A 26,537-nucleotide genomic window follows, 5' to 3' on the forward strand; every position below is an offset into this window, starting at 1 on the left:
TGACATCAGATCTGTAAGTTTATTTGCTCAATGTACGACAGCTACATAATGACTCACATTCATGATATTCCATCACTGAGGAAAACTGCTAAGAATGGTCCGTGTGTGAAAGAATTCCTTAGAGAAACACGGAGTTGGAAAAAAATAACCACTGATTAGACCTTAAAAATAGTTCACTGCATAACATGACAAAAAGCACAAAGGCTCATTCAGAGAACATATTCGGTGTTCTCCTACACCGTAATAGTTATAATTTCACCATGACAAACACCAGACATTAAGATTAAGCTAACACTGGTGTTTCTTTTGCTCCCCCCCCAAAAAAAACAAAATGTATAACTGCATGTCACTATAGCAACATCCAAAACAGATCAATTTGTTACGATCACTATTTGGTAGAGCAAACTTTACCCCCAAAAGGAAAAATTAAATTAAAAAACTTTAAAAAATTTGAAGACTTAATTTTTTTTTGTCATAGGAATACATAACACCTACAGTATAAGTTAATAAATTTCAAGCTACTGTATAGAAATACAACACTAGCATGCACAATATTGTATCAATAGAGTAATGGAGGAGTAATCATTTCACTGGAGAGACAGTATCATAGGCAAGTGCATTTCTTTAAAAATAAAGAAAAGAAAAGAAACCATTCAAGCTGCTTAAATATCAAGTCTCCCATTCCCTCTTCATTTTTTTTTAGCCCTCAGATGTGGTTTTTATCTTGCATTATTCTAAAAAGCAGCCAGAGCCAAAGCTGAAATTTAAAAGAAAAATAGGTTTTGTAATTCCAGTAAATCATTTCCAAATGCCACAAGGGAAGGACACAACACTGCTCACTGGACATGAAGATAAAATTAAGGGAAGTCCCACCTGCCTCCCCCCTCCCCGCCCTCAATCTCTTCCCATCCATGGCATTGACCTTAGGCCCCTGCTAGGGCGCAGAAGCTCTAAAGCTCTCTTCTCTTAGTTCTTCTGGTAGGCTCAGTTAACTGGGACCCGCTCTTGCGCACATGGAGGGGGCCTTCTAAGGAAAGTCATGCTGGGCAGCCTGTGCCACGTGGCAGGGCATCGCCACTCTTCTATCTTCACTGTCACCTGGATCCTGGTCACTGTGTGCATCTCACAACTGGAAGCTCCATTTTGGTTTTAACAAAAGCAACTGTCAGGTTTTTCCTCAATTATGACTCATTCCTCTGCCTGCCTAAATAAAACAAAGAAACAAACAAATCTGGTGTTGTTACCTATCTCGGCAGTTCATGCTATCACTTGTAAAAATGCCTAAACGCACATGCAACAGGTCGTGTTTTCAGAAAGACTTATCCAAAATGAGAACGAAGGACCTAAGGCTGATGGAAACAAACTTGTGGAAAGAGTATGGTGGTTTCCATCAATTCTAAAACGTGCAAAGATGGCATAATCCAATTTCCAATTTCTATATTTTTATTAAAAGGAAAAAAAAAAAAAGAAAAAATTGTGGTCAAATAGGAGTTAAGAATTTATTATCTGATAATGATGCTATTTTATTTTCCTACAACAATTCTTTGGGGGAAGGAGTGTTTTAACGGAGGAAAAACGGATACACGAGGTTCCCAAAACTGGACAGAATGTTCATGGAGAGAGCTCTTCCTTCAGGATTTTTCTACCAGTTAGCTCCTAGCACCTGAATTTCCACACACTGCACCACGAACCTTCTCAAAATGACCGCCAGCTTCTACAACCCAACAGCTTTTCAACCCGTCCATGCGCATGCTGTGGGCACGAGGTACAATGAGGAAGACCCAAGAGAGGAGACAGATGGCAGTGCCACCCGAGGAAGCTGTGGCAACTGAAAAAACCCAGCACTTCTCTGAAATATCAGCACGATAAATGACATACAGACCTGAATTTTCTCTAGTTTTGTGGTGTTCAATGTTTCTATTAAAGTGATTAATCGTTTGTTGTGGTGGATTTAAGAAGAAAGAAGGACAAAAATCCCACAGCCACCTGCCAAGCACCTATTAACCAAAATCTAACAAGTAGTTCTGATTCTCCTCAGGCAAGCCTGTTGGCCTAGGAGACAGAGAACAGCAAAACCGACCTGGATAAGGCTGAACAAGGATGTAAGAGCCAAAATAAAGAAAAACACACAATCAATGGCTTGATGTTAACATATGGCTGTAATGTAGAAATACTGTAAACTGCAATTTAGTGTTAATACTGTCAACTAATCTGAAAACTGGCATGGCCTAAACCATAAACAGACCTTACGTTCTATCAGCTTGGGATTTAATATTCCATGTCTGCTAAGAGTACACCCTGAAAAACAAAATGCACAGCTAAAACAGATGAGCTAGGAAGTACCCAAAACTTAAAAGACGAGAGCATATGTACATAAAAATCCTTACTGGAACCACAGAACTTATTGAATGAGGGCCATTCTGTTTTAAGTTTTCTTTTCATCTTAAAACCCTATTTTCTAGCAATAAGTTAAATTAAAGACAGCCCCACTTGCATTAATCTACAGAACAGTCCATATGCCAGTGTGAGGCTGCTATTCCAAAACCAGCACAGCTAGCCTGACTTTCCACTAGTGGTATTTTGGCAAAAATGTCAAAAGAGGCGATCAAAGACAGGACAGGTCGTGGGTTTCTCCCTAGGAAGGTCATCCCTCCCTTTCCCTCCCCCACCCGACCCCCGACTCATGGGAAAAAAATAAAGACTGCAGTAGTAGCATCAGCGTGCGCTGCCAGTCCACCTGGGGGCCTTAATTGTTGCCTTCGCCGCCGTCGTCGTCTTGCTGGTCGCTCGTCCAGAGCGTGAGGTTGTCACGGAGCAGCTGCATGATCAGCGTGGAGTCCTTGTAGGAGTCCTCGTTGAGGGTGTCGAGCTCGGCGATGGCGTCGTCGAAGGCGGTCTTGGCCAAGTGGCAGGCTTGCTCCGGGGCGTTCTGGATCTCGTAGTAGAAGACGGAGTAGTTAAGGGCCAGGCCTAATCTAATGGGGTGAGTGGGCTGCATGTGCTCCTTGCTGATCTCGTGGGCTTCGCTGTAGGCCTTCTCAGACGACTCCACGACGGTCGCCCTCTTCTCGCCGGTGGCGACCTCAGCCAGGTAGCGGTAATAGTCCCCTTTCATCTTCAGGTAAAACACTTTGCTCTCATACTGGGTCTCGCTGCAATTCTTGATCAGGTAGTTATCCAGCAGGCTCAGCACATCCTGACATACGGCCTCCAACTCCTTCTCTATTTTTTCACGGTAAGCACGGACCATCTCTATTTTCTTCTCGTTACCGTCGGCAGATGTCTTCTGCTCGATGCTACTGATAACCCTCCAGGAAGAACGGCGTGCCCCGACTACATTCTTGTAGGCCACAGAGAGAAGGTTTCTTTCTTCATTGGACAGTGGCTCATTCAGCTCTGTCACCTATTGAAGAGGAAAGAGCGAGCTGTTATGGCACAGGTGATGGCAAGTTGGGCTAATCCTAACTTTTATGCTACTAAAACACAGAGACGGATCAGCTGATTACAGTCATCAACACACTGTGTGAGTACGTGGGAGGGAGATGGAGAGGGAATCAGCAGCAAGAAGGGGAGAGACTGCAGCTGGCTCAATGGTGCACGAACCCCCTGCCTCCTCCCTAGAGGAGGACACACATGCTCAGCTGTTTCCGGAAAGAACTATCAAGTCTAACACTTAGATGAAAAGCCAAATTTTGACCTAAGTTACAAACATCAACAGTTCTCTTGAGCAGCATTACATACACACCAATGCCAGGGATTTTAATTAGAGGTGCCTTTTATACCTCATCAGTTTGTTTGTTCGAAACAGAAACCAGAATGACAGCTTCCTCCTACTCTTGCCCTGTCCAGCAAACATGAGTCCCATCTCTTTTGGGTGAGGGTATCTTGCATACTCGGTGAGAAAAGAGAGTCACCGTCAAGTTGACTTTGAGAAACACAAGCTTTCTCTGCTCTTAGGAAGATATAAATTCCAGGCACTGGGCTGACTGATCACTGAGATATTAGCAACTTGGGAAACACATGTTTTAGTGTTTGGATACAATTACCAACAAGATGAAGAGAGGAGCAAAGCACTTCTGAGCTGAGGTGGCCAACAGGAATTAATGCTTCTCTCAACCGTGCATTTCTAAAGGGTCTCCACGGTCCCAAACACCAAGAGCCTTGAGCAAACAAAAGCGACAGCACACCTATGTTGCATGTTTCTATGACTACCGAACAACTGCATGTAATAAAGAAATTAGATCAAATGACTGAAACTACATTTTCTTAAGTGATATTACCTGATTTCTGTGATGTCAGAGCCGTACACTTTAGGCTCTTATTGCTCTTCCCTCTTTTTCCTCCCTCTTCTGAGGTCACATTTTTACTTGTTTGGTTGACTACCACATCCAAACCGGTACCTACAGTCACTGGCAGAATCAGAAAGCCCAGACCATGAGCTCTCTCCTCAGATTTTCAACAGAGATGTCTCCCTTCCTTCATCCTCTCAGGTGCCTGCGCTCGAGTAGTAACCTATTAATTGCAAGCAACTTCTGCTCTTTGTTCTTCCTCTGCCTAGAGCATTTACCTGTGTTCCTGCCTGGAAAATACACAAGAACCAGGTTCTATCTCCTGTGAAAGCCTGCCCACTCCACTCCTCCCACCCGCAGTTAAACTGGCTACTCTCTGTTTACCGCGTAGATTACAGCATCCACGTCATGTTCTATTACTGCCAGATATGAAAGGTGGTGGGACAGAGTCCAAAAAGATATGCTGGGCTGGGATTCCAGGAGACTTGTGTATGGATCACTTCCATGTGGTATACATAGTCCTCTTTTATAAAGGAAGGAGTCGAGTGGGAGACAGTTACTCGTAATGAAACTGGTTATGTGACTGAAACAGTTCCTCTTAGAATTAAGGCTTCCCTGGTGGCTCAGACAGTGAAGAATCTGCCTGCAATGCAGGAGACCCAGGTTCAATCCCAGGATCAGGAAGATCCCCTAGAGATGGAAAAGGCAACCCACTCCACTATTCTTGCCTGGGAAATCCCACAGACAGAGGAGCCTAGAGGGCTACCATCCATGGGGTCACAAAGAGTTGGACATGACTGGGCAACTAACACTCTCTCAGAATTAAGTCAGAATGTAAACCAGACTTAGAGGTTTATATGTTTGCTTACTAATTCTCACAACATCTGGCCAATAATACATACTCAACTACCTTCTAAACTTAGGGGTTTTGTATGTTACCTTTTTATTACACGTTACTGATTCCCCACCCTAATGTGAAGCACAAACAGCTCCAGCAGAGGTGGCCGAGGGGAAACAGGTGCACGCTGGGGGACGAGGTTTCGGGACCTCAGCAGTGAAAGTGCGGTGTCCTAGCCACAGGGCCCCCGGGGACAATGTCCCGCACTTTAACTCTCCGTGCAGAAGGCCTCTGCATTTCTTGCATCATCCAGGCTGTCTTCCTGAATCAAGCCTCGCCTGTCTGCTCCAGGTGGTTCTCCAGTCCTTAGCTCCCTTATATCACTTCCTTTCCCTGAACTTTAGTATCACATAGCCTGGAATAACTCCCTAGACTGGCTTTCCAACAGGCTGCGGCCTCTGTAGGCCTGAGCCCTGCACGCCACAGGCCACCCACCCATAGTCACTGAATGTGCAGATACTGAAGACTAGCTGCCGCTGGCTCGTGTAACCTGAGAACTGTCTCCCATGCAAGAAGCCCCAGTGCCTAAGGCCACTGGGGTCGCCTTCAGGCCTTTCCCCTAAATCATACCATATTTATTTCAAGAGCCAGCAACTATTTAAAGTCCCAGTGACCTCACCAGTTCTCTATACCGTTAAGTCTTTTGCTGCGGGGCTGTGGAGACCAGAGCTGGCCATTTGCACTTATGCAACGTTTGTCCACTTGCCTCAGACAAACTCGAACATGAAGATTATGAAATGCCAACATCACCTTTAGATATAGTAACTCAACCACATTTGGAACATACCCAGATGTTTTCTCTGCTACTGCAAAACTAAGTTAGAGGGGAAAACCTTTAACACTTAAAAAAAAAAGTCTGCTCAAAGGCACTAAGATGTCTCTAAAAACCTTAAATCAGGTTTTTTTTAAATCCTTAAGATTAAAATGACTTGCATGAGAGGTAATCTGTGGTTTTTAATTAAAATAGAGATCCCAACCATACTAGTTTCAAAAGTCAAGATAACTTTTAAGATCAAAAAAATTATTCACATAGTGTCCTAAAAAGGTTTACCCAAGATAGAATGAGTATTCAGTGTGGGAGGGGTGTGAGATGTGTATCATTTGGAAAGGAAGGCAGTGTTTTTCAAAACGGCCACTGAACTGTTTCTAAACACACCACTGGCCTATGTGGTTTCCCAAATGTACTGTCATGGCTACTGGAAAACGTGGGCAGTTTGCAAATTCTCCAGTTTTACATTCTGTTTAAAAATAAGATTAAGGTTTCTCTTCTCAACTCCTATGATACCAGCCCAAGTTCAAATTTCTTTCAGTGAGTTCAAGACAGCTTTTAGCAGAAAGGTTAGAAAAATCTGTTATTCTCACCAACAGTAGAATCAGAATGCCCCAAATCCCAGCTGCTAAGGTATCCAGATATTAATTAGTATCAACTGTTTTCCCCTAACAGTTTATGAGGGGAGAAACCTTCTCCCCCTAAGATTAGCAACTCTTGAGGGGGCAGGGGGCATATGGGACCTCTGTGCCTTTCTCTGTGACCCCAAAACTGCTTTAAAAAATTGTCTATTAAAAACATATATATATATTAGCAGACACTGGGTGTCACATTTGGCCCCTCAAGCATTTTTGGTCCTCCTGTGCTTGGAGTGCTATCATCTCAAAGGGCCAAGAGGCTATGAAAAGAGAAAATGAACACGCTACACCAAAAATAAAAGAAAAACACGAGAAGGTACAAGATGAGCATTGGTGTCCATGTTATCAATATTCTGAGCACACAGCAGAATAACCCACTGCAAGGAAATGCGCCACTGCTCTGCTTGCATACAGTTAACCATATAGCCTAGAGGATCTGGTGGTTTAGTCGCTAAGTCATGTCCAACTCTTGCGACCCTGTGGACTGTAGCCCACCAGGCTCCTCTGTCTGCGGGATTTTCCAGGCAAGAATACTGGAGTGGATGTCATTTCCTTCTCCAGGGGAATCTTCCCAACCCAGGAATCTAACCCCAGTCTCCTGCATTGCAGGCAGATTCTTTACCGACTGAGCTATGAGGGAAGCCCAGAGATGGCTTACTAAATATCAATTTAAAAAATTTGAAAACAATCTGAAGTTCATGTCGTGCATATCCGGACAAGACGCCTTCAATTTAAAGTACAGTGTGTGCAAAAGAAGAGTTAACACAACAGGCTTGAGATTGCTATCTTTAGAAAGGCCTGCTTGCGAAGCTGACCCTTGGCTAGCATTTGAGAACTAGGATTCTGGAAGGGTTCCCACTACCCCCGATTAAGAATGGCCCATTGGCCCTAAAAAGTTTGTCCAAACAATGTGTTCCTTCCAGAAGTCTTGAATTTGGTATGTGCGAGGCACAAAGTGCTCCGCAAACACGCCTCAGTAAGACCTCTGGGAACTGAGTCTCTAATGAGCTTCCTTCCCAATAGACATTTCACACACACAGTCCACCTCAGTCTCCAGAGAGAGAAGACTCTGAGACCTGGCTTACTCTGCTCTTCACCCCAAGGACCTTTTCTCTTGGCTGCTTTAGCTTTGCATCCTTCCATTGTAATAAATCATAGCCAAGAGTATGGCTCTGGGACTTCCCTGGCAGTCCAGTGGTTAAGAATCTGCCCTGCAATGCAGGGGACTTGGGTTCAAACCCTAGCTGGGGAACTAAGATGCCACATGCTACAGAGCAACTAAGCCCGTTTGCCACAACTAGAGAATCTGTGCACCACAAGTAAAGATCCTGCATGACCAAAGATCCTGCGTGCTTCAACTAAGACCAGACACAGCCAGATAAATAAATAATTAAAAAAAAAAAAGTATGGCTCTATATGCTGAGTCCTGGCAAACCACTGAACAGGGAAGGAGCCTTAGGGACGTCAATACCTATTCATTCTGGGAAATTTGATAACATGTCACATAAGGTCTGATGACAAGAAAAACACAGTTACAGGCCACTGCTTACCAGATAAGTCACCCGGCGCTCACCAGGCACCTAGCGTGCGTCACATCATCCCTCACTGTGCCAAAGACAGAACATCTGTGAGATGCCCTCAAGGTACTAGTTCATGAGGAAGAAACATAAATGTACTCATGTTAGATCACCAGTCACAGAGACACTCTCAAGGCAGCCAGAGTCTGCCTGGGAAACTCATTCGTTAGGCTTTTAAAAGGCAGCAGCAATGATCCTGGATAAAAATTGTGCTGCAGGGAAACATTCCAGGAGAGGAATGTCCCGGAAGAGTCAGGGAACTTCCCTGGCACACTCAGGGCTGAGCTCAAGGCCTCAGCGACGAGGAGAGCTGCTGGAGAACCTGGCCTTTCTGACAGCTGTCAGGTACCGTGTTCTCGCAATTGCCCCGACGTGGTGGACCTTATACTCAATAGGTGTGCTGCAGAGCAATGAATAGACTTTCCCCTCAAAATCAGTCCACTAACACAACAGCAGGGCAGGGACACGAACTCAAGTCCTCTGGTTTCAGATCCCGAGTCTCTGATGATGTAAACCCTGCCGTGTACCAGAGAAAGAAACTAGAACTCAAGTCCTCCACTTTCAGATCCCGAGTCTCTGACGATGTAAACTCTGCCGTGTATCAGAAAAAGAACTAGAACTCAAGTCCTCCGGTTTCAGATCCCAAGTCTCTGACGATGTAAACTCTGCCGTGTATCAGAGAAAGAACTAGAACTCAAGTCTGCTGGTTTCAGATCCTGAGTCTCTGATGATGTAAACCCTGCCATGTACCAGAGAAAGAACTAGTTTCTCCAACACAGGCGACACCTTGTTTTACTGTATTTCACAGTACTGCGGCTTGTGGAGACTGATGGTTTGGGGCAGCCCTGTTTCATCAGATTGATGGCTAGCAACTTTTAACAATAAAGTAATTTTTAAATAACAAGAACCTACTGCACAGCACAGGGAACTATACTCAGTATCTTATAATAAACTGTAATGGAAAAGAATCTGAAAAATATACACACACACATATATAAAACTGATCACTTTGCTCTACTCTTGAAACTAACACAAAACTGTAAATTAACTATACTTCAGTAAAAAAGATGTACTTTAAGACATGCTACTGCTGGGAACTCCCCCGGCAGTTCAGTGGTTAGGACTCCATGCTTTTACTGACAAGGGCCCAGGTTTGATCCAACTAAGATTCCACAAGCCGCACAGTGTGGACCAAAGACAAAAAAACAAACAAAAACAAAAAAAACTCAGCCACTTGCTAAAAGGAATTTAAAACCAATCGGTAATAGAAAAGTGAGCAAAACGAATTGTAAAAAAGGAAAAAATCATATATATATAGTTATATATATATATAAAACCCAAAGTCATTCATTTTATAAATGTTTTCTCCAATCAGACTGGCAAAACAAATATTTTGATGACTGACTGTGAAGGCTGACGGTGTGGATAAACAGGCACCACTACCATCCATTGGTGGATATCATAGATTAGTACAAACTTCAGGGAGGGCAATTTGGAACAACTATCAAAATTAAATACTAAAAAACCTTCTGACTCTGCCATTCCATTTCTAGAAATGGATTCACTGTGTCATTTCTAACAGTTAAACTCTGGAGCCACCTAAATGGTGGTCAATAGGAGTCTGGTTTATGAACATCCATACAAGGGAATTCTCGGTAGTCATTTTAAAAGTGTTTGTATATTCTCACTGTATCTCTAGAAATGTTTCTAGATATTTCTGTATCACTGAAAACAGAGTGGCTGAGAGGCAGTCAAGGTTGATAAGGTTCAATTTTTGACTACCAGTAGTACCTACTCAAACAAAACCTCTCCATAATTTACTCAGTTAATCACATCCACCAAACTTTTTCGAACCAAGTTTAAAAAAAAAAACAAACTTAAAGCCAGCAGTTTTATATAAGCAAGGTTACTAATGTAGTAAATTACTAACTCAAGCCCACATCTGCTGCTTTGCACTCACCACCTCACTTCTACCAAGAATACCTTTAAAAATAAACTTAGTTGCATAAAAATCTTTCATTATATCTTTACACAGATTAGGACTGATATACAGTAGTATATAAACCACAGATTTTCAGCCCCGTTTCATTGAATTAGTTACTAATTTAATTCTAATATTTTCCCAGTTTATTCACTACCTAATCTTATGATTCCCAAATACCACTGATATTTGATATTTGTGCAAGGATATCTGCTGCAGAAACAAGGACAGTATTATGAATGCTATAATGTGCATCTTCGTTTCATTCTGAGTTTAACAGAATACTTTCAGGGTTTCATTCTTAAATCCCGACTCTTTGTTTAAAAGATATTTCTTTTAATAAATACTCATATATTCCGTATTTTTCTAAATAACTTTTGTAGTATCAGAAATGAGTTCTTTGACCAAAATTATAATTCCTCTTTGGTCCTCCAGATAGCTCTTTGTGATTCAGTATTGTTATTTCCATTTTAAAGAGTAGAAAATTAAGGCTCAGAGCCAAAGAGTGGAACCTAAGTCTCATGGCTTAAAATCTCATATGCTTTCCACTATATGATCAGTTCTTAACCAAGGAGGAGCTTCTTGTAAATTACTCTCCCTAGCAGCCCTAACCCTCAAAGACTCAGTACTGCACGGGACCCACGTCTTTCTCCAGGTGAAGCACTGCAGGTGAACGTTCGTCAGAATGCTGAGTCACCACATGGCTCAGGCATTCCCCTCCTGCGGCTGCTAAGTCGCTTCAGTCGAGTCTGACTCTGTGCGACCCCATAGACGGCAGCCAACCAGGCTCCGCGTCCCTGGGATTCTCCAGGCAAGAACACTGGAGTGGGTTGCCATTTCCTTCTCCAATGCACGAAAGTGAAAAGTGAAAGGGAAGTCGCTCAGTTGTGTCCGACTCTGCGAGACCCCATGGACTGCAGCCCACCAGACTCCTCCATCCATGGGGTTTTCCAGGCAAGAGTACTGGAGAGGGGTGCCATCGCCTTCTCCCCATTCCACTCCTAGGGATACACAAAAGAGATGTCCAAGTGTTAACAGCGCCAAGGTAGAAAAAACCTTGCTCCGAGTCACCAACACCCAGACCCAGGTCCCACAGTCTTCCTCACGCTACATACTCCTCTGCCCTCATGGTTTCCCTATCGCCCCAAAAGCACTTCCAGAACGCATGACGAAGAATTTTCTGTAAGTCATCCTTTAAGCCCTAATTCAAATACCGCACTTACTTCCTGAAGCCTGAAAAACTCGCAGGCAGAACCAATTACGTTTACTGTGTTAGTAAGTTTCACCATGCACTTGTTACACTGCTTATTTCTCCTGCCTCAGGGTGTAACCCTGCACCTTGTTTCCGCCTCAAGACTAAAGTCCTTAAGAGCAGGGAGCACACTGCACTTATCAATCAATCACCACAGTACCTAGTCACTTCCCAATGTTTGCTAGGTGACATCAATGTCACAGGATGTATCCAGCCCAGACTAACTGCATGAATGGCCCACAGAACTCCTTCCAACTCTGTATGTGTGCGTGCGCTTAGCTGCTCTGTCGTGTCTGACTCTTTGCGACCCCTTGGGCTGCAGCCCGCCAGGCTCCTCTGTCCATGAGATTCTCCAGGCAAGAATACTGGAGTGGGTTGCCATGCCCTGTTCCAGTGGATCTTCCCACCCTAGGGATCAAACCCAGGGCTGCCAGACTGCAGATGGATTCTTTATCGTCTGAGCCACCAGGGAAGCCCGACTCTCTGTGTATAGCCCCTTCCTTTTAAGTATGACTTTGAGGCTCCTTCCATCAAGAACAAGCATGTACTTCACCTCTATCATCTGAACTTGATCATGCGACTTGGTCAGCAGAGCATTACCAAGTATGAGGCAAGCAAAGGCCCGAAAAGTGCTTGTGAATTGGGGCTCGCTGCCGGGAACCAGGCCAAGGAAGCGTGGTTCACCCGGAGACGAGAGACTATGTGCAGAGGCCTCAGCCTCTTCATAGTTCATCTGGCCCCGAAGGAGCCTCCAACAGACCCCAACTACCTGGCCAGTCCACAGAACTGAGACAAACATTTGTCTCCGGTAGTTTGATACAAACAAAAACTTAACTAATATTAAGCTGGCTATTGTTAGGTGCCACCAGCACCAAATACAAGAACAGTTGAACTTTAGGGTCAAGGTACAGGACTTGAAGCAAAAATAAGGCCACTTCATTAGCCCAGATTCCACCCATTGCTCCAGTCCGATCTCACTTTTCAACAACTGGGACATAAGCCAAAGCTCCGCAGCATGCCATTTAACCCCACACGTCAGGAAACAGATATGCTATGCTCCAGCACACCCTTGGCTAGCAGTCAAATAATCCTATTCTAAAAATTAGCTCAATCAAAATTAGCTTAACAGGTTTTTATACATACAAGCCCATACTGACTCCCTCACAATCATCTCCTCTTTCTTGCCTTTTCTTTGCTTCTCAGATTTCTTCTGGAATTGATGTCATGTTCCCTTTCTTTGGGATTGTTGACTTGTGTCCAGACCTCTGGCCGACTTCCTTATCAAGGCTATTCCCTCAAATTAATTATAAACAACAGTTCGCTTTGATCTCATCAATTCTGACAACTTATCTTCAAACCACACCTTTGACCTAAAACCTAAAACCATTCATTTTAAAAATTACTTTATATTGGATTTTCATTAATTTACCATGTTGTGTTAGTTGCCAGAGAAGGCAATGGCACCCCACTCCAGTACTCTTGCCTGGAAAGTCCCATGGATGGAGAAGCCTGGCAGGCTGCAGTCCATAGGGGTTGCGAAGAATCGGACATGACTGAGCAACTTCACTTTCACTTTTCACTTTCATGCACTGGAGAATCCCAGGGAGGGGGAGACTGGTGGGCTGCTGTCTGTGGGGTCACGCAGAGTCGGACACGACCGAAATGACTTAGCAGCAGCGTGTATATGGAGGGGAGCATGGCACCCCACTCCAGCGTTCTTGCCTGGAGAATCCCAGGGAGGGGGAGCCTGGTGGGCCGCCGTCTCTGGGGTCGTGTCGGACACGCCTGACACGACTCAGCAGCAGCAGTGTTAGTTGCAAGTGCACAGCAAAGTAATCCCGTTGTACATATACACATATCCATCCTTTTCGGATTCTTTCCCCATAGAGATTATTACAGAATACCGAGTTCCCTGTGCTATAGACTAGGTCCTTGTTGGCTGTCTATTTTCTATATAGTAGTGTGTATACGTTAGTCCCAGACTCCTAAGTTACCCACCCCCCAACAACCACCACCGCTGAAATCAAACTCCTGGGAGTCCGCTGGCGGTCCAGTGATGAGGACTCAGAGCTTTCACTGCCCTGGCCTGGGTTTCAGTCCCTGGTCAGGGAACTGAGATCCTGCAAGCCCATGTGGCACAGCCAAAAATAAATAGAAAATCAAACTCCTACCCTCTAATATTACCAGGCCTCACTCCCACCAACTAGATTTGCTCTTGAGCACTCTCCTTTTTCTTTCAGCCCCTTCCCTTTAGGCTTTGTTTCCTCCTTGTAAGGCAGATCCATCAAATTAAATTATTTCTGCATGAATATCAACTTTCCTAAGCCTCGTCCTGCTGCTGCACCATCCCTAAACCCTCACTCAATACAGCCACCCAGCCTGCTTTCTGCTCTTACACCCAAAACAGAGGGGAGAGAAGAGGATGGAGAGAGACCAACAAAAAAAGCCAGACTGTAGTCACTAGGAATTAAGGCTTTTTTTAAACCTCAGGCTGGGCCCCTCTTTCCTGTACTTGCCCATTAACATGTAGTCCAAGCTCAGGTTTACAGTAAGTAAATGACCCCTTTGAATTACATCTCCTACTTCCTGCAACACCAAGTTTCTGAAAACAAGTCTAACTTGTTACCATTTCTCCACCTTTCATTCACTCCTCAGCCCATTATTACTGTCCCAACTGTCTTCCTACTTCACACGTCCTGTGTTCTCCTGTCTTCCTCTTACATCTTGTTCCAGGCACCACAGAAGTGTGGTTCCCTAGGGTTCACATTTTGACTCTGACTCTCCATTCTGCCTGGATGACCTTATTGTGCCTGGTTTTAACTGGCATGGATTCATAGGAGATTCCCACTAGACTGTCAGTTCTATGAGGGCAGGGGATATTACATTCTCCAGGTCTGAGAGTAGTCTGGTCATTAGTGGTTCCTAAGTAATTTGTTTCCTTAATGGAGGAGTAATAAGTAACTCTGAGAGCTTAACCTATGCCATGCACTCTTCTAAGGGCTTTTCCTGAGTTAACGTGTAGCCATGATGTCTCTACTTAAATGTTTGCTCTTGAACACTCTTAAATGTTTCCTTAAATACAGCATGACAGCAACTGCCTTCATCTCCATCATTTCTCCTTCTATCTCCAGCCATCAAATTCTCTCTCATATCCGCCCTCACGGTCCCTGCCCTGGTCCTCATCCTTTTAGACTATGCCCTGCGATTATTTATCAGTCTTGCCCCACTCTCCTCCCATTCAATTTCCACACTGCTGCCACGGCTCTCAACAAACCAAAACTGGGATGAGGACCCCTTTCTGCTGAAAATCCTTCAATGACTGTCCGTAGCCTAAGAAAAATCCAAACTCTGTAAGGCCCTTTGTGAACCGCCCCACTCTGGACTCATTTCCTAACATTCTCTCAGGGCAACCAAGAGTGAGGGCGTGAGTCACGCAGCAGATTCAGCTGTCTGTACATTCTGAACCTGAACCATGCCACGTCTTCTGCCTGGACACTCCTGCCTCCAGCCGTCTCCCCTCCACACCCCCACCACGCCCATCCCCACACCCCTACCTCTGCTATCATTTCCAGGAACCGTCCCGACACCCAGGCTGACTTCAGTTGCCCTCCCACTCCACAGCACTGAGCTGTGACACTTCTCTTCCTGGGTATTGGATATTCCCACCCACTGAGGTTCAGTAATCCCCCCCTCTCACAGCTCTATCTCCCCTGGGTGATTTCTGGATCAGTCCACTTCTGGCAGTTCACTGAGCATCTACAAAGCATTCAAGTTAACATTCTTTTCTTCCTTTGATCTTCACTGATATCCCCTCGAAATGTGTTTCCAAAAAAAACACAAACCAACATGTTTCCACACTCCTGCTTGCGAATTCCACATAAGATAGTATTACTTTTGATGAACAAAAAAGTCACAGCTTCCTCCCATTTCTTTCAAGTGAGGGATACTCTTCCATTCAGCCTAAGTGGGCATACTTTACTTCTGGGCAATACCTGTAAGATTCCAATGGCAAAACCATGGTACTTATCTCCTTGTGCTAAAAATTACAAGTTCTCCTTTGGTAAATGATACTTAAAACATACCAAGATCATGGGACCAAATATTTTCTAAAAGAAACCAGGTTACACTCATATGCAGTCTTAGGCTCACATTTATTTATGATAAATACACTCACGTTTATCTTAGTGATGTCCTAAAGAAGTTCGTTCTGTATTTAAAATCTAGACTAAGCAACAACCGTCTCAGGGACAACTAAATGGAAAAGTATTAAATATACAACAGTTTGAAAGAATTTCAAAGCTTCTGCAAACAGTGGAACACTGACTAAAAATTAATGAAAACAGGTCATTGAGACAACAGCTTAAAGATCATCAGTCTCCATATATACACCCTATGACTCCTTTTTGAAAACTAAAAAGCCTTTAAAAAACAACAAAACTTTGAACTCAAGACTTAAGCATATTAAACATTTACGCCTATAAAATGGGACCATCACTTTTATAAAACTGTTGTGAAATTAAATGGGGAAAAATACAGCCAAAGTGATAGCAAATGTTCAATTATATTGGAATATTTTTATCTAAGACTGTGTAACTTAAAATATTTTTGTCTTCTCCAAAAGATCATAGTCAGTGCAGAAATCTACAGAACAGATGTGAAAAAAGTCATACCAAAAAGTACACTAGCTTTTATACTGCAGACCAGATGCTTAGTTTAACGCACCAACATTTCAGGGTAATGCTATGCCGTAACAAATTATAGTACTGATGTGATTTTCACAACAGATATAAACACTTGCTAAAAAACTGGTCTTAATCAGTCTTTATTAAAAAGTTTATGTGTATAAAACCAGCCAGATTAGGAAGAGAATAACCTGACCAAAATGCGAGAGTGCCATAAATCCAAAGCAAGAACGAGTGACAGTATCTGTTTTGGGGAATCTATATGCTAGACATAATTTTAAATAAGTAATACCAACAGAAATGTATTTTATGCAAGTTTTAAACTTCACTTCGTTACTACAGCTGCTTGAAGTTTTTACCATCTTGTTTTTCGTTCCTCAATAAATGAGTCTAGTTCCAAAAATCTAGCCTTTTTCTGCACGACTTTCAAATGGTAAAAAATAAAAAGGCAGTATACTCACCCATTATTACTGATGTCACTAAATTGGTCAACTCCATACTTCTGAGCACGGATTCAAATTCGGGATGTCTGGGCCCAGACGGCTAGTGTGTATACTTTCTGCTGCTGCTGCTAAGTCGCTTCAGTCGTGTCCAACTCTGTGCGACCCCATAGACAGCAGCCCACCAGGCTCCCCGGCCCCTGGGATTCTCCAGGCAAGAACACTGGAGTGGGTTGCCATTTCCTTCTTCAATGCATGAAAGTGAAAAGTGAAAGTGAAGTCGCTCAGTCGTGTCTGACCCTCAGCTACCCCATGGACCGCAGCTTCCCAGGTTCCTCTGTATGTGGGATTTTCCAGGCAAGAGTACTGGAGTGGGGTGCCATTGCCTTCTCCAGTGTATACTATCTACCTACCTACTTTTACTTATTCACACATACAACCAGTAGTATGCTAACTTTAAGGCAAAATGATTTTTAAAAAGATGCTTGGCAAGCAATGAGATGGAACAAAAGCAAAACTTGTTTCCCCACATCGTTCTTAACAAATCAACTGGGTTTTAGCGCTCCTATCGAACTGGTGGGACTTCCCTGGTGGCTCAGTAAACAACCCGCCTGCTTATAATGCAGGAGATGCGGGGTTTGATCCCTGGGTAGGGAAGATCCTCTGGAGGAGGGCATGGCAACCCACTCCAGTATTCTTGCCTGGGAAATCCCGTGGACAGAGGAGCCTGACGGGATATGGTGCAGGGGGTTGCCAAAGAGTTGGACACAACTTAGGGGCTAAACAACAATCAAATTGGTGATAACAGTCACAACTGAGAAAAGGTATCAGCCTCTCTTGAACCCTTTCCAATAAAGACAATAGAAAAGAAGTCCTGTAATGAGAGAACCCTTCTGTAAACCTACAGCCACAGCATCCTCTTTCCTCCACCCACTCAAGAGCCATCTAGTCTTTTTCTCCTCCTCACGAGCAAAGGCTGATGGGAAGCAGTGCTTTGGATGTCAACCGAAGAGAAACACTTCTCTGAAAATCTAGGAAAAACTTCATCTGCCATCTGGATTAAATGCTTTAAGCAAGAAACTACACTCCGAGGTTGCCAAATTTGAATGTAAAGCGATCTTGCCGGTAACTGGAACATTTGCGGGAAATAAGGGGTAATTTTAGGTCAATAAAAAGCCATCATGCAAGATGGTAAATACCAAGGGAACCAGAGAACAGTGAAGTATACAGATGGATGACTGGCCAATATGCTGACAAATGGTGAAATTGGTTATATGGGGTTATATCATGCTATTTATCTTTATTTTGCATATAAAGTTCCCATACTAGTTTTTATTTTTTCAACTTCTTTTTTAAAGGCACTCATTCCATCCATCCTCACTAAAGCAGCAAAAGGGAGGCTTGGAGCACATAAGCTAGCGGTTAAGCTTTCCCGTTTCAACCTTATTTTTTCTTTTTGGAGCCAAAAGGGCAACAAAATATCCTTGACCTTTGAACCATGTGTATGTAATATCTAGCTCAACAATTACATCGTCCAAAACTTTTGAGATAAAAACCACTACTGGTGACGGTTTCAAGTTCCTTAAAAATTCTCAGCTGTTCTTGCAACAATTCCACTTTTGGGTCTCTGTCCTAATATGCAATCTGTGTTGAAAGCTTTATCCACAAAGACTCTCATGCAATATCTATAAATTTGGAAACAGCTTAAATGCTAAACAAAAAATACTTAAAATCATGACACATCTGCAGGTCTGTTCAGCTATTAAGATACTGATTAACATCAAGGGAAAAATTCAAGGTACAAAACCCTGTAGAATGACATGATGGGAATATCCCTGGCATATGGATTATGGTGATACTTGTCATCCCCCCAAAAAATTTTTCTAGTGTCCTAAAGGCCAGATATTTTGTTATCAGTTGTCAGTTTCAATGGTGACAGCCTTCCAACAGCCAGACTCCCTTAGAAGATCACAGCATGCCCAAATTCAAGCTGGACATAGTCATCCAGCTTTCCTTGTCTCAGAATGCTGTTCTGCTGTTCTCATCCTATCCTGGATAATGCTCCTCATCCTCATGGATTGGGTCATTTTCAACCTACTTTAAAAAAATAAAATAAAAAATCCAGGGTCTGAACTCAACGTCTGTTTTTATTACACAGATGTAGTGAGAGTCCAGAGATGAGTCATACTTGCAACACAAGAGTATGATTTGAAAAGAACATCTATCCGTGGGTCTAGCCATGCCAGACAGGCCCTCAGGTAAGAATGAATGTCCTGGCGGGAGTGTGGGATTGGTTTGCAGGTTTCCATGCCGGGCCTCTGCTGCAAAGACACACTCATTCGCTACTTCACATTAGACCCGCACAAAAGGAGCACTGTGCTCAACCGAATGGCACGGATTGCAACCATCAGTCGAAAACTTTTAAGCTGATTTTGACATCCTGTAAGTACCTCGCTCATAGGCAACTTTTCCCCTAGATCTTGGTTAACTGAATATGGCAGCTTAAGTGTCATATTAGTAACTCCTTTCAGAAAGCTCAAGAGGTTTGAAATGATCTCTCTTCAAAACAAACCTGTTTTTCAAAGCATTCCTCCTGTTACCTCTTAGCCTTCTCTCACTTCTCACACCGCCACAGCTGCTCTTCACACTCGGCCGTGGGGAGGAGGGGAGGGGATTCCTCCCGCGCTACCGTCATTCCACGTTCAGCTGCCCACTGCCATCACTGCCATACTCCCAGCTCTGGCACCCCTCTTCTAGTAACAGAACTTTCAGGAGGGAAAAGCTGACACTACACCTGGATCCTGCTCACCAAGTCCGGCTTTACACCTCTCCAAAAATAAGACACTGCTACAAAGATTAAGACCAGTGAGTTTACTTGCAATTTTATGTCTCATATGTAAGAACACTCTCATTTCTACCTACCTATTCACAACCCAACTAAAGCTATGCACCCCATTAACAGTGTTCAACGTAGATAAAGGAAAAATCTACCTCCTGGGACACTCTTCTAAGTAATATGCTGACAAAAATTTGGTTTAGACTTATTCAGTTCTTTCAAAAAAGCGAAAAAAAAAAAAGGACTAGTCTTAAAAGATTTACAGATTTTTATTGTTTCTGCAAAATCATGGAACCAATCCAATGTAACCATTTATTTAAAATTAAACCTCTCCTTTGGGAATTTTTGTTGATTGCTCTTCCTGTAACTATTTTTCCCCCCTAAATTAGCAAAATCAAAAATTCAAGGATCTCTGCAAGTGCCAATCTAAAGTAAGATAACAGGGCTTCATACTAAACCAAAACTAATACCTAAAAGGGAATTTGGGGAGGACAACAGAAAAATGGTTATGAGAGCAAAGGCCATAAGGCAGCTTCTTGGTAGACTTTATAATCTAGAAAGTCAATGGGTGCCCCATAATCACAGTCGTTGAGTCTAACAAAAAGAGCTTAGAAAATAAGACAAAAGAGAAGACAATGGCTTATATACGACTTTTTTCTCTATTAAACGTATATAAGGCCTTTGCCTACTTTTCTTCCTCATCTCATGGAATCTGGGAGGAATACAGAAGTAATCAGATGCCCTACCAGATAAAAGTGTTAGAACTGATCATACCAGAGGCAAAACATTGCTCCTGGCCACTCAGAAGCACCAAAACAATATATTTAGCATCTTACTTATGAGAAGCCCATGTGTGAACAGCTCCTGACTCTCAACACTGCAGGAACTGCCGCCACACAGCAGGGCAAGTGTGTCTAACAAAGTCAGTCAGCCTTGGGGTGGAAAATGAGTGATCATAAGAACACCAGCATAACTCCTATAATCTCCAAATAGTCAATAATAGTTTGCTCAGATTTCAGGTAAACTGTTCTTATTTGGATGAGCATCACAGTTTTTAAGCTCTGGAACTTTTAAAATGGAAATACAAACCAAGCCAAAAGAAGTGCCCCCTCCTTTTTTTTTTTCAGTTTAGGCTGAAAAGGTTCAGATGTTAGAAAACAAAGACAAAGGGATACTGATTACCACTGGCTGAGAGTACTTCATTACTGACACATTCCTGAATCAGTAATCATGTGCTGAAATCCAGCCAGCTATGGCCAACCATGGTCACTTTTTAAAAATATCATTTTTCCCTTTTCTAGAGTGCTACTGAATAGTACACTTGAAAAGGGTTAGTTTATGCCCTGTGACTGTTACCTCAACAAAAAAGACTCAAATCATTTTCTCCACTCTTTTTGGTAATTTAACTAGAGTTTGGTTTAATAAATAAATAAGGCTTCCTCCAAGTACCAGAAGATGAAATCCTCCCAGGGTCTGCAGTTAATCTAATGAACTGTAATGAAGATGCACATTGAGCAACATCTTTTATCTCGATAAAAAAACCCATATGAAATTGTTTAAATAATTAGAAGAGGCACTTAGCAGTCATTTAAGTTATCGGGAAGGTGAACACAAAAAGCCAACTGTTATCTGTATTCTTCCACTCCAAAGAGAACAATTGAAGCCACATGACTTCGATTATAATAATGGCTGGCAGAACTCCACAAAGAGGCTACAGAGGTGTCATTACTCCATTAGTGATAATGGCTATTGATCTAGCCTCCTGGAAGAGCTAGTAGAAAAAAACAGAATATTTAACATAGTTAAAAAAAAATTTTTTTTAAGTATATAGATTCTGCTAGGAAGACATTTTTACATAATTAGGATAGACTTTTGCCACTAATGCCCCTCTGCCGCCAACACACCATAAAATGTTTATCCCAGTAACTTCAACATTAGTTGCCTAGAACCTTTTCTCCCCAGCCCCTCCCAAGGCAAATACCAGTAGCTCAAGAGGCTGTTAAAATCCAAAGGACAAGTCAGTATTGTCTAACAAGTAGGAAATATCTAGGTGATTGCTTCTTTTTAGATACAAGCCTACACGTGTCTGAAAAGACTAAACTTCCTTCTTTCCTCTTTTTCAAAATACGTATTATTTCTATCTTGGTTGCACACCTATAACTATCACAGGTCCCGTTTATTACTAGGGTACCTTCACTAGATAGGAATAAATTTCACCACTCTAGCATCTGGATGAGTTCAACCTTAGAACTCACTTTAGTGGTAGGACTGAGTATTTTCTATCTTCCTGTATTTTCCAAATTCTGTGGTGACTTATATAAACAAAGAAACAAGGCTTAGTTACCTTTTTAAAGCATCTACATTGTTTATTTAATCCTCACAACTGTTTCAAGTAGGTGTTGACCCATTTTACAGATGAGAAAAGGAAGGTCAGACGTAAGACCAATTCCTCAAAATCACAGTGAACAGATTTGCTTGGAAAAATGTCTGCTTTATTTTATAAAACTGTTTTCCTTCCTCCATACTCCATTAAGGAGCATAAGCATAGCAAGAGAAGCTTTCCAAATCTCAAGCTGGTGTCTGTAGCAGATTCTCATTCCCTCACGTTTACTGAAAATGTCCCAGTAGGAAGTCATAATCTTTTTTAAGGTTTCTATTAAAACTTGCCAAGTTAATAATCTGCAATAAACCCACATATACCCCTACACTATGAGTATAAAACATATTCTTGTTTTAAAATTTTCCATCTCTAGTCCTTCAATGCCCAAGGTTATTATTGAGATGAATGTTTAAAAACATGACTGTATCTTATAAACTTTCAAGAAAATTGGAAATAGGAAAGGTGAACAGGCATATCCAGAGATCCCTGGTGTGCCTGTGTCAGGATAAAGGACATTCTTCTTTGGGGGACCAATTCTCATCTGGCGGAAGAGGAAGTGCTCAATTCCACCTGGCTTATCTGCTAATTTCTGCATTACCCTGGACAAATGCCATTTGCATACTCCCTACCAGCCCTGAGGTGCATTGCAGCCTCTGTGTCATTGTGTGTGACATCACTGGGTTGCTATGGATATAGGTGCGAGGTCACTCGCTTTCCTGTGAAACTAGAAATATGGAAAAATTAGAAGAGTCTAAATAACGCGATAAATGATATTGATATCCACTGAAGTGCAACTTATCATTTGCACCTTATAAAGACAGCGACTGTGACAGTATATTAATACAGCAGTACTCCCAATTTCAGAACCAATCCTCTTCCTTAATGAGATAATCTTCTCTGCTAATGTAGCTGGTTTAAATGTAAAGGCATCAGCCTTGTCATCTCCTGTGAACCAGTAGAGTTATTCGAGAATTAATTAATCTGTGTAATGCCTATACCGCCTCATTAAAGAGGTTTCATGTGCAAGGTACACTCCTGTATCCGCTGCACACTGGAGATGCATTTTAAAACCTTTGTTACATAAGGCAGGAAGTTAGATATTAAAATAGTGAGACTGAAATCATTAGATATATATGTTTCATTTAGTAATGCTCAATATGTCCCCCTCTAATATCAAACCGGTTGACCGCCCATCAGATAAATGTAGCATTACTGACAAAGTGGTGCAATACAGGCAGGAATCTGCAAAATGCGACAACTGGAGATCAGTATTCTCTTTTCATCAGCATTGAAGATGCGCTAGCTTTTTTTTTTTTAAGCTTCAGATGTGTCTAACAAAACAAATTAAAACAAAAAAAAAAGACTTTTTCCCCTTTAAAATAACTCCTCCCCAGCCTCCACCCAGTCTAGGCTCTCTGCAATATGACAAATGCAGAATCTTCTGGAATGACTTGATACTGCCTCCCACCACCGCTTTGTTTGCAATATCAGATCAGAGAGAATATTTTTTCAACTTAAAGGAATTTCAACAGATGTGTGCCTGTATTTAAAAAAGAAACAGCATATGTCACAAATTGAACCAGTCGGCTAAATTCACAACCTTTATTTTAGAGACAATACCTACCCTTTCAGTACGAGCACAGTAAGAAAAAAAATGGAGATGACATATTGAGAACAATCAATGAAAACGCTAGCGAGACAAACGTGCCCCCCTTCCTAAAGGCAAGAAGAGGGCTTGCTTTGGGGAATGGAGAGAGGGGAGCCTTTTGTTAAGAAAAACGTGAGCATGGAGGTTTCGATTTTGCACCATTGAGTCCAGATTTTCAGGAGACCCTTCATTTTTTCTCGAGGAGGTTCTAAAGGATCTGTCTGCAGAAGGTAGTGGGAACATTTGGGGAGTGGGGTGGGTGGGCGGGGGGGGGAGTATTAGAAAACCCGGAGACCTGCTGAGTGAATGGGAAAGGCGCCGCCCAGACATCAGGGAGAAAAGAGGAACCGCATCCATGCGGTCCCCCGCCCCCACACGCCCAGGCTGTGGGAGGAGGGGGAAGTGGGGCACAAAGGATGCGCACGGCCCCCCGCTCAGGTCCCCAAGCCGACCCGAAGGCGCGGCAGCCAGAGACCCCGCTCCCGAGACCGGCCCCGAAAAGACCCCGCCCCAGCCTGGGCGCGCGGGGAGGGCCGAGGCGGCCGGGCCGCCGGCCCTAGGGGACGCTCGGGGAGAGGCCGCGTCACACACCTGGTCCTCAGCGTTGTCGGGACCCTCCCCGGCCCCCTCAGGGGCATCCAGACCTGCAGTCGCCGACGGGCGACTAGTCCCCGGGCAGAGCCCGCGAAGGCCCGCGGCCGCGAAGGGGCTGGGGCGAGGCGGAGGGGGAGGGGAGGGGAGGGGAAACTCACGTTCTTCATGGCAGCGGCCATGTCGTCGTAGCGCTCCGCCTGCTCCGCCAGCCGGGCTTTCTGCACCAGTTGCTCGCGGTCCACCATCTTCACGGGCTGGGTCGGGCCGGACGAGGATGATCCGGGACGGCCTGGAGGGCTCGGAGGGCGGCTGCGACGCGGCTGGAGCCCGTGTGCTGGAGGGACCGACCCACACGAGACGTGAGCGGCTCGAGGCGACGGGCGCGGAGGCTGCGACTCGAGCTGCGACCGCGGGACCGGGCGCGAGGCGGCTGCGGCGGCTGTGCGTGCAGCGGGCGGACAACCCCCTGCGGCCCCGCCCACGCCGCGTGACGCAGACGGCCCCGCCCACCAGCCCGCGCGAGGCCCCCGCCCCGGCCCCGCCCCGGCCCCTTCCGCTTCTCGGGTTTCCGCTCCCCGGCTCAGCTCGCTACCGCCTCCCGGGTATCCCCTTCTTCCCCGGTGCCCCTCGACAAGCCCCGTGCTTCACTTCATCCGGCTCGCTGCGCCCTAGCTTCTCCAGACGGTCCCCCACCCACCCTGGACCTGCAGACCCCAACCCTGCCAGGCCCCCGACGCGTGGGCCCCTGGGAGTTGTAGTTCTCCCTGGGATGGGGTAATATGTTGGGGAGATCAAGGACAAAGGGGCGGTCAAGACTACATCTCCCAGTGGTCATAGCGGGACAGATGAAGGAGGATTGAGGAGGTGGTGTGGGGCGGGTTGGGGAGGTCTAATTCCGCGGCTACTGGGGACCCCTGGCGGGGACTAAGGCTGCCCGAGTCCGAGCGAGTGCTGATTCACGGCCCCGCCCCATATTCTCCGGGAAATTACTGGGGGAGGGGGGCCAGGACCTCAGCCCTAGACCTTGTTTCCGAGATAAAACAGCAGGCCCCCGGGAGACTGGGAAGATGGGACGCATTCACTACTGATCCAAACTGTCTGGGTGGTACTCACCTCAGAGATGGTTGAATTAAAAGAGCCAAACCTTGGGGGGACTGCCACCCTCCCCCACAAGGTTCCGTCTCTCCTTCCCCGCCTCGAGGTTCTTGGACCTGACAGGTGGAAATGTGGAAAGACAAATACTGGCCAGGCATTCTGGTTAATACACGGAAAGGATGCAGCTGTTTGCAGCCTGACCCCTGGGGAGCCCTTTCTTCCTCTCCAGGGTGGAGCGTTACCAGAGCCAATGGATGCTTACCACTGAGTTCTGTCTGGGGGTTGACCAACACTTCTCTTCCCGCGTAGGATATACACGATGGGGTCAGGCTGACTAATTCTTGCTTACATGCTTCCCTTTTTTGACATTCCATGTAGCTCACATACCCCAAAGTTTTGAGTGCACATTTTATTTATTTGGTACTTATCTACTGAGCACCTGCTATGTTCCAAGCACTGTTCTAAGCAATGCGGTACACCAGTGATCAACAACACAAAATTCTGCCCAAGAAAATAGGCTAAATAAAGATAATGTGTAGAGTACGTTAGAAAATTATAACTAGTTAAAAAAAATTAATGGGCACAAAGTGTTGTGTATGAGAACTGAGAAAGAGGGAATTTCTGTGAAGGAATAGTCCAGGCTCTATGCTGAGCACTGGAGGAAGATAGCATGGAACCCTGCCCTCAAAGAATTCAGAATGTGTTAAGCACTGTTGTTTTGTTTTTTAATTCTTTCATGCTAGATAGAAAAAGGTTTTTTCTGTTGTTGTTTGGTGGGTTGTTTTTTTTTTTTTTTGGCCTGCTCCTAGGCAGCTTCCCAACCATGGATTGAACCCAGGCCCTGCACAGCAAGAGAACAGTCCTAACCATTGGACCCCCCAAGGAATTCCCAGGAAGAGGTTCTGAAGAGCTGGAAATATTTCCAACCCACTCCCTTAAAGATGTATAGGATTTAAAATAAATTAATTAATTAACGTGAAATGAAAAGCAAAAAAAAAAAAAAACTTTTTAAGAAAAGGAAAAGATCTGTAGAATTTGAAAGCAGGCAGAAGGGACAAGCAGGGGACTCAGAGGCAGATTCCTCCCTGACATATGTATTGTTAGACAGAGAATCCAGTGTGTTTGGTGCCTGAAGAGATGGGTAGTAGGGACTGGGGATGGAATTTGGGGAGTTCCAGAACTTGGGGAGCCCTGAATGGCAGGGCAGGGAATGAAGTCTTTCTTCCCAAATAAATAGAATACCTGTGAGAGATTTTAACCAGGGCAGGAAATGACCAGGCTTGCATTTGGTTTCCATTGTCGTTGCTTCCCAGTGCTGAGTACAGCGCCTGGCACAGCATCCGTATGTAGAATGTGTGAAATGAAGAAATGAATGAACACGCGTGTGTTCAGGGAGACTCCTCTGGCAGGAGTGGAGGAGATGGCCTGACTGAGAAGAGCCTAGAAATAGCTCTCTTC

At 44.1% G+C, this 26,537-nt stretch overlaps 1 protein-coding gene across 2 annotated transcripts; it reads right to left on the bottom strand.

Annotated features, from left to right (window-relative positions):
* Window positions 1-25,367, bottom strand: YWHAG (tyrosine 3-monooxygenase/tryptophan 5-monooxygenase activation protein gamma). 2 transcript variants are annotated; one of them, XM_069571297.1, is made up of 3 exons: window positions 25,098-25,367; window positions 24,143-24,318; window positions 1-3,403 (listed from the first exon to the last, which is right to left on the bottom strand). In XM_069571297.1, the coding sequence occupies exons 2-3, from the start codon at window positions 24,227-24,229 to the stop codon at window positions 2,747-2,749; spliced, it is 744 nt and encodes a 247-aa protein (XP_069427398.1). In that variant the 5' UTR covers window positions 24,230-24,318; window positions 25,098-25,367; the 3' UTR covers window positions 1-2,746. The 2 variants fall into 2 exon arrangements, with proteins under 2 accessions (XP_069427398.1, XP_069427397.1); XM_069571296.1 differs by lacking the exon at window positions 25,098-25,367 and having other exon boundaries at window positions 24,143-24,899.
* Between the last annotated feature and the right edge of the window lie 1,170 nt (window positions 25,368-26,537).

Source organism: Ovis canadensis, chromosome 24, assembly GCF_042477335.2.
Source record: "Ovis canadensis isolate MfBH-ARS-UI-01 breed Bighorn chromosome 24, ARS-UI_OviCan_v2, whole genome shotgun sequence".
Lineage (NCBI taxonomy): Eukaryota > Metazoa > Chordata > Mammalia > Artiodactyla > Bovidae > Ovis > Ovis canadensis.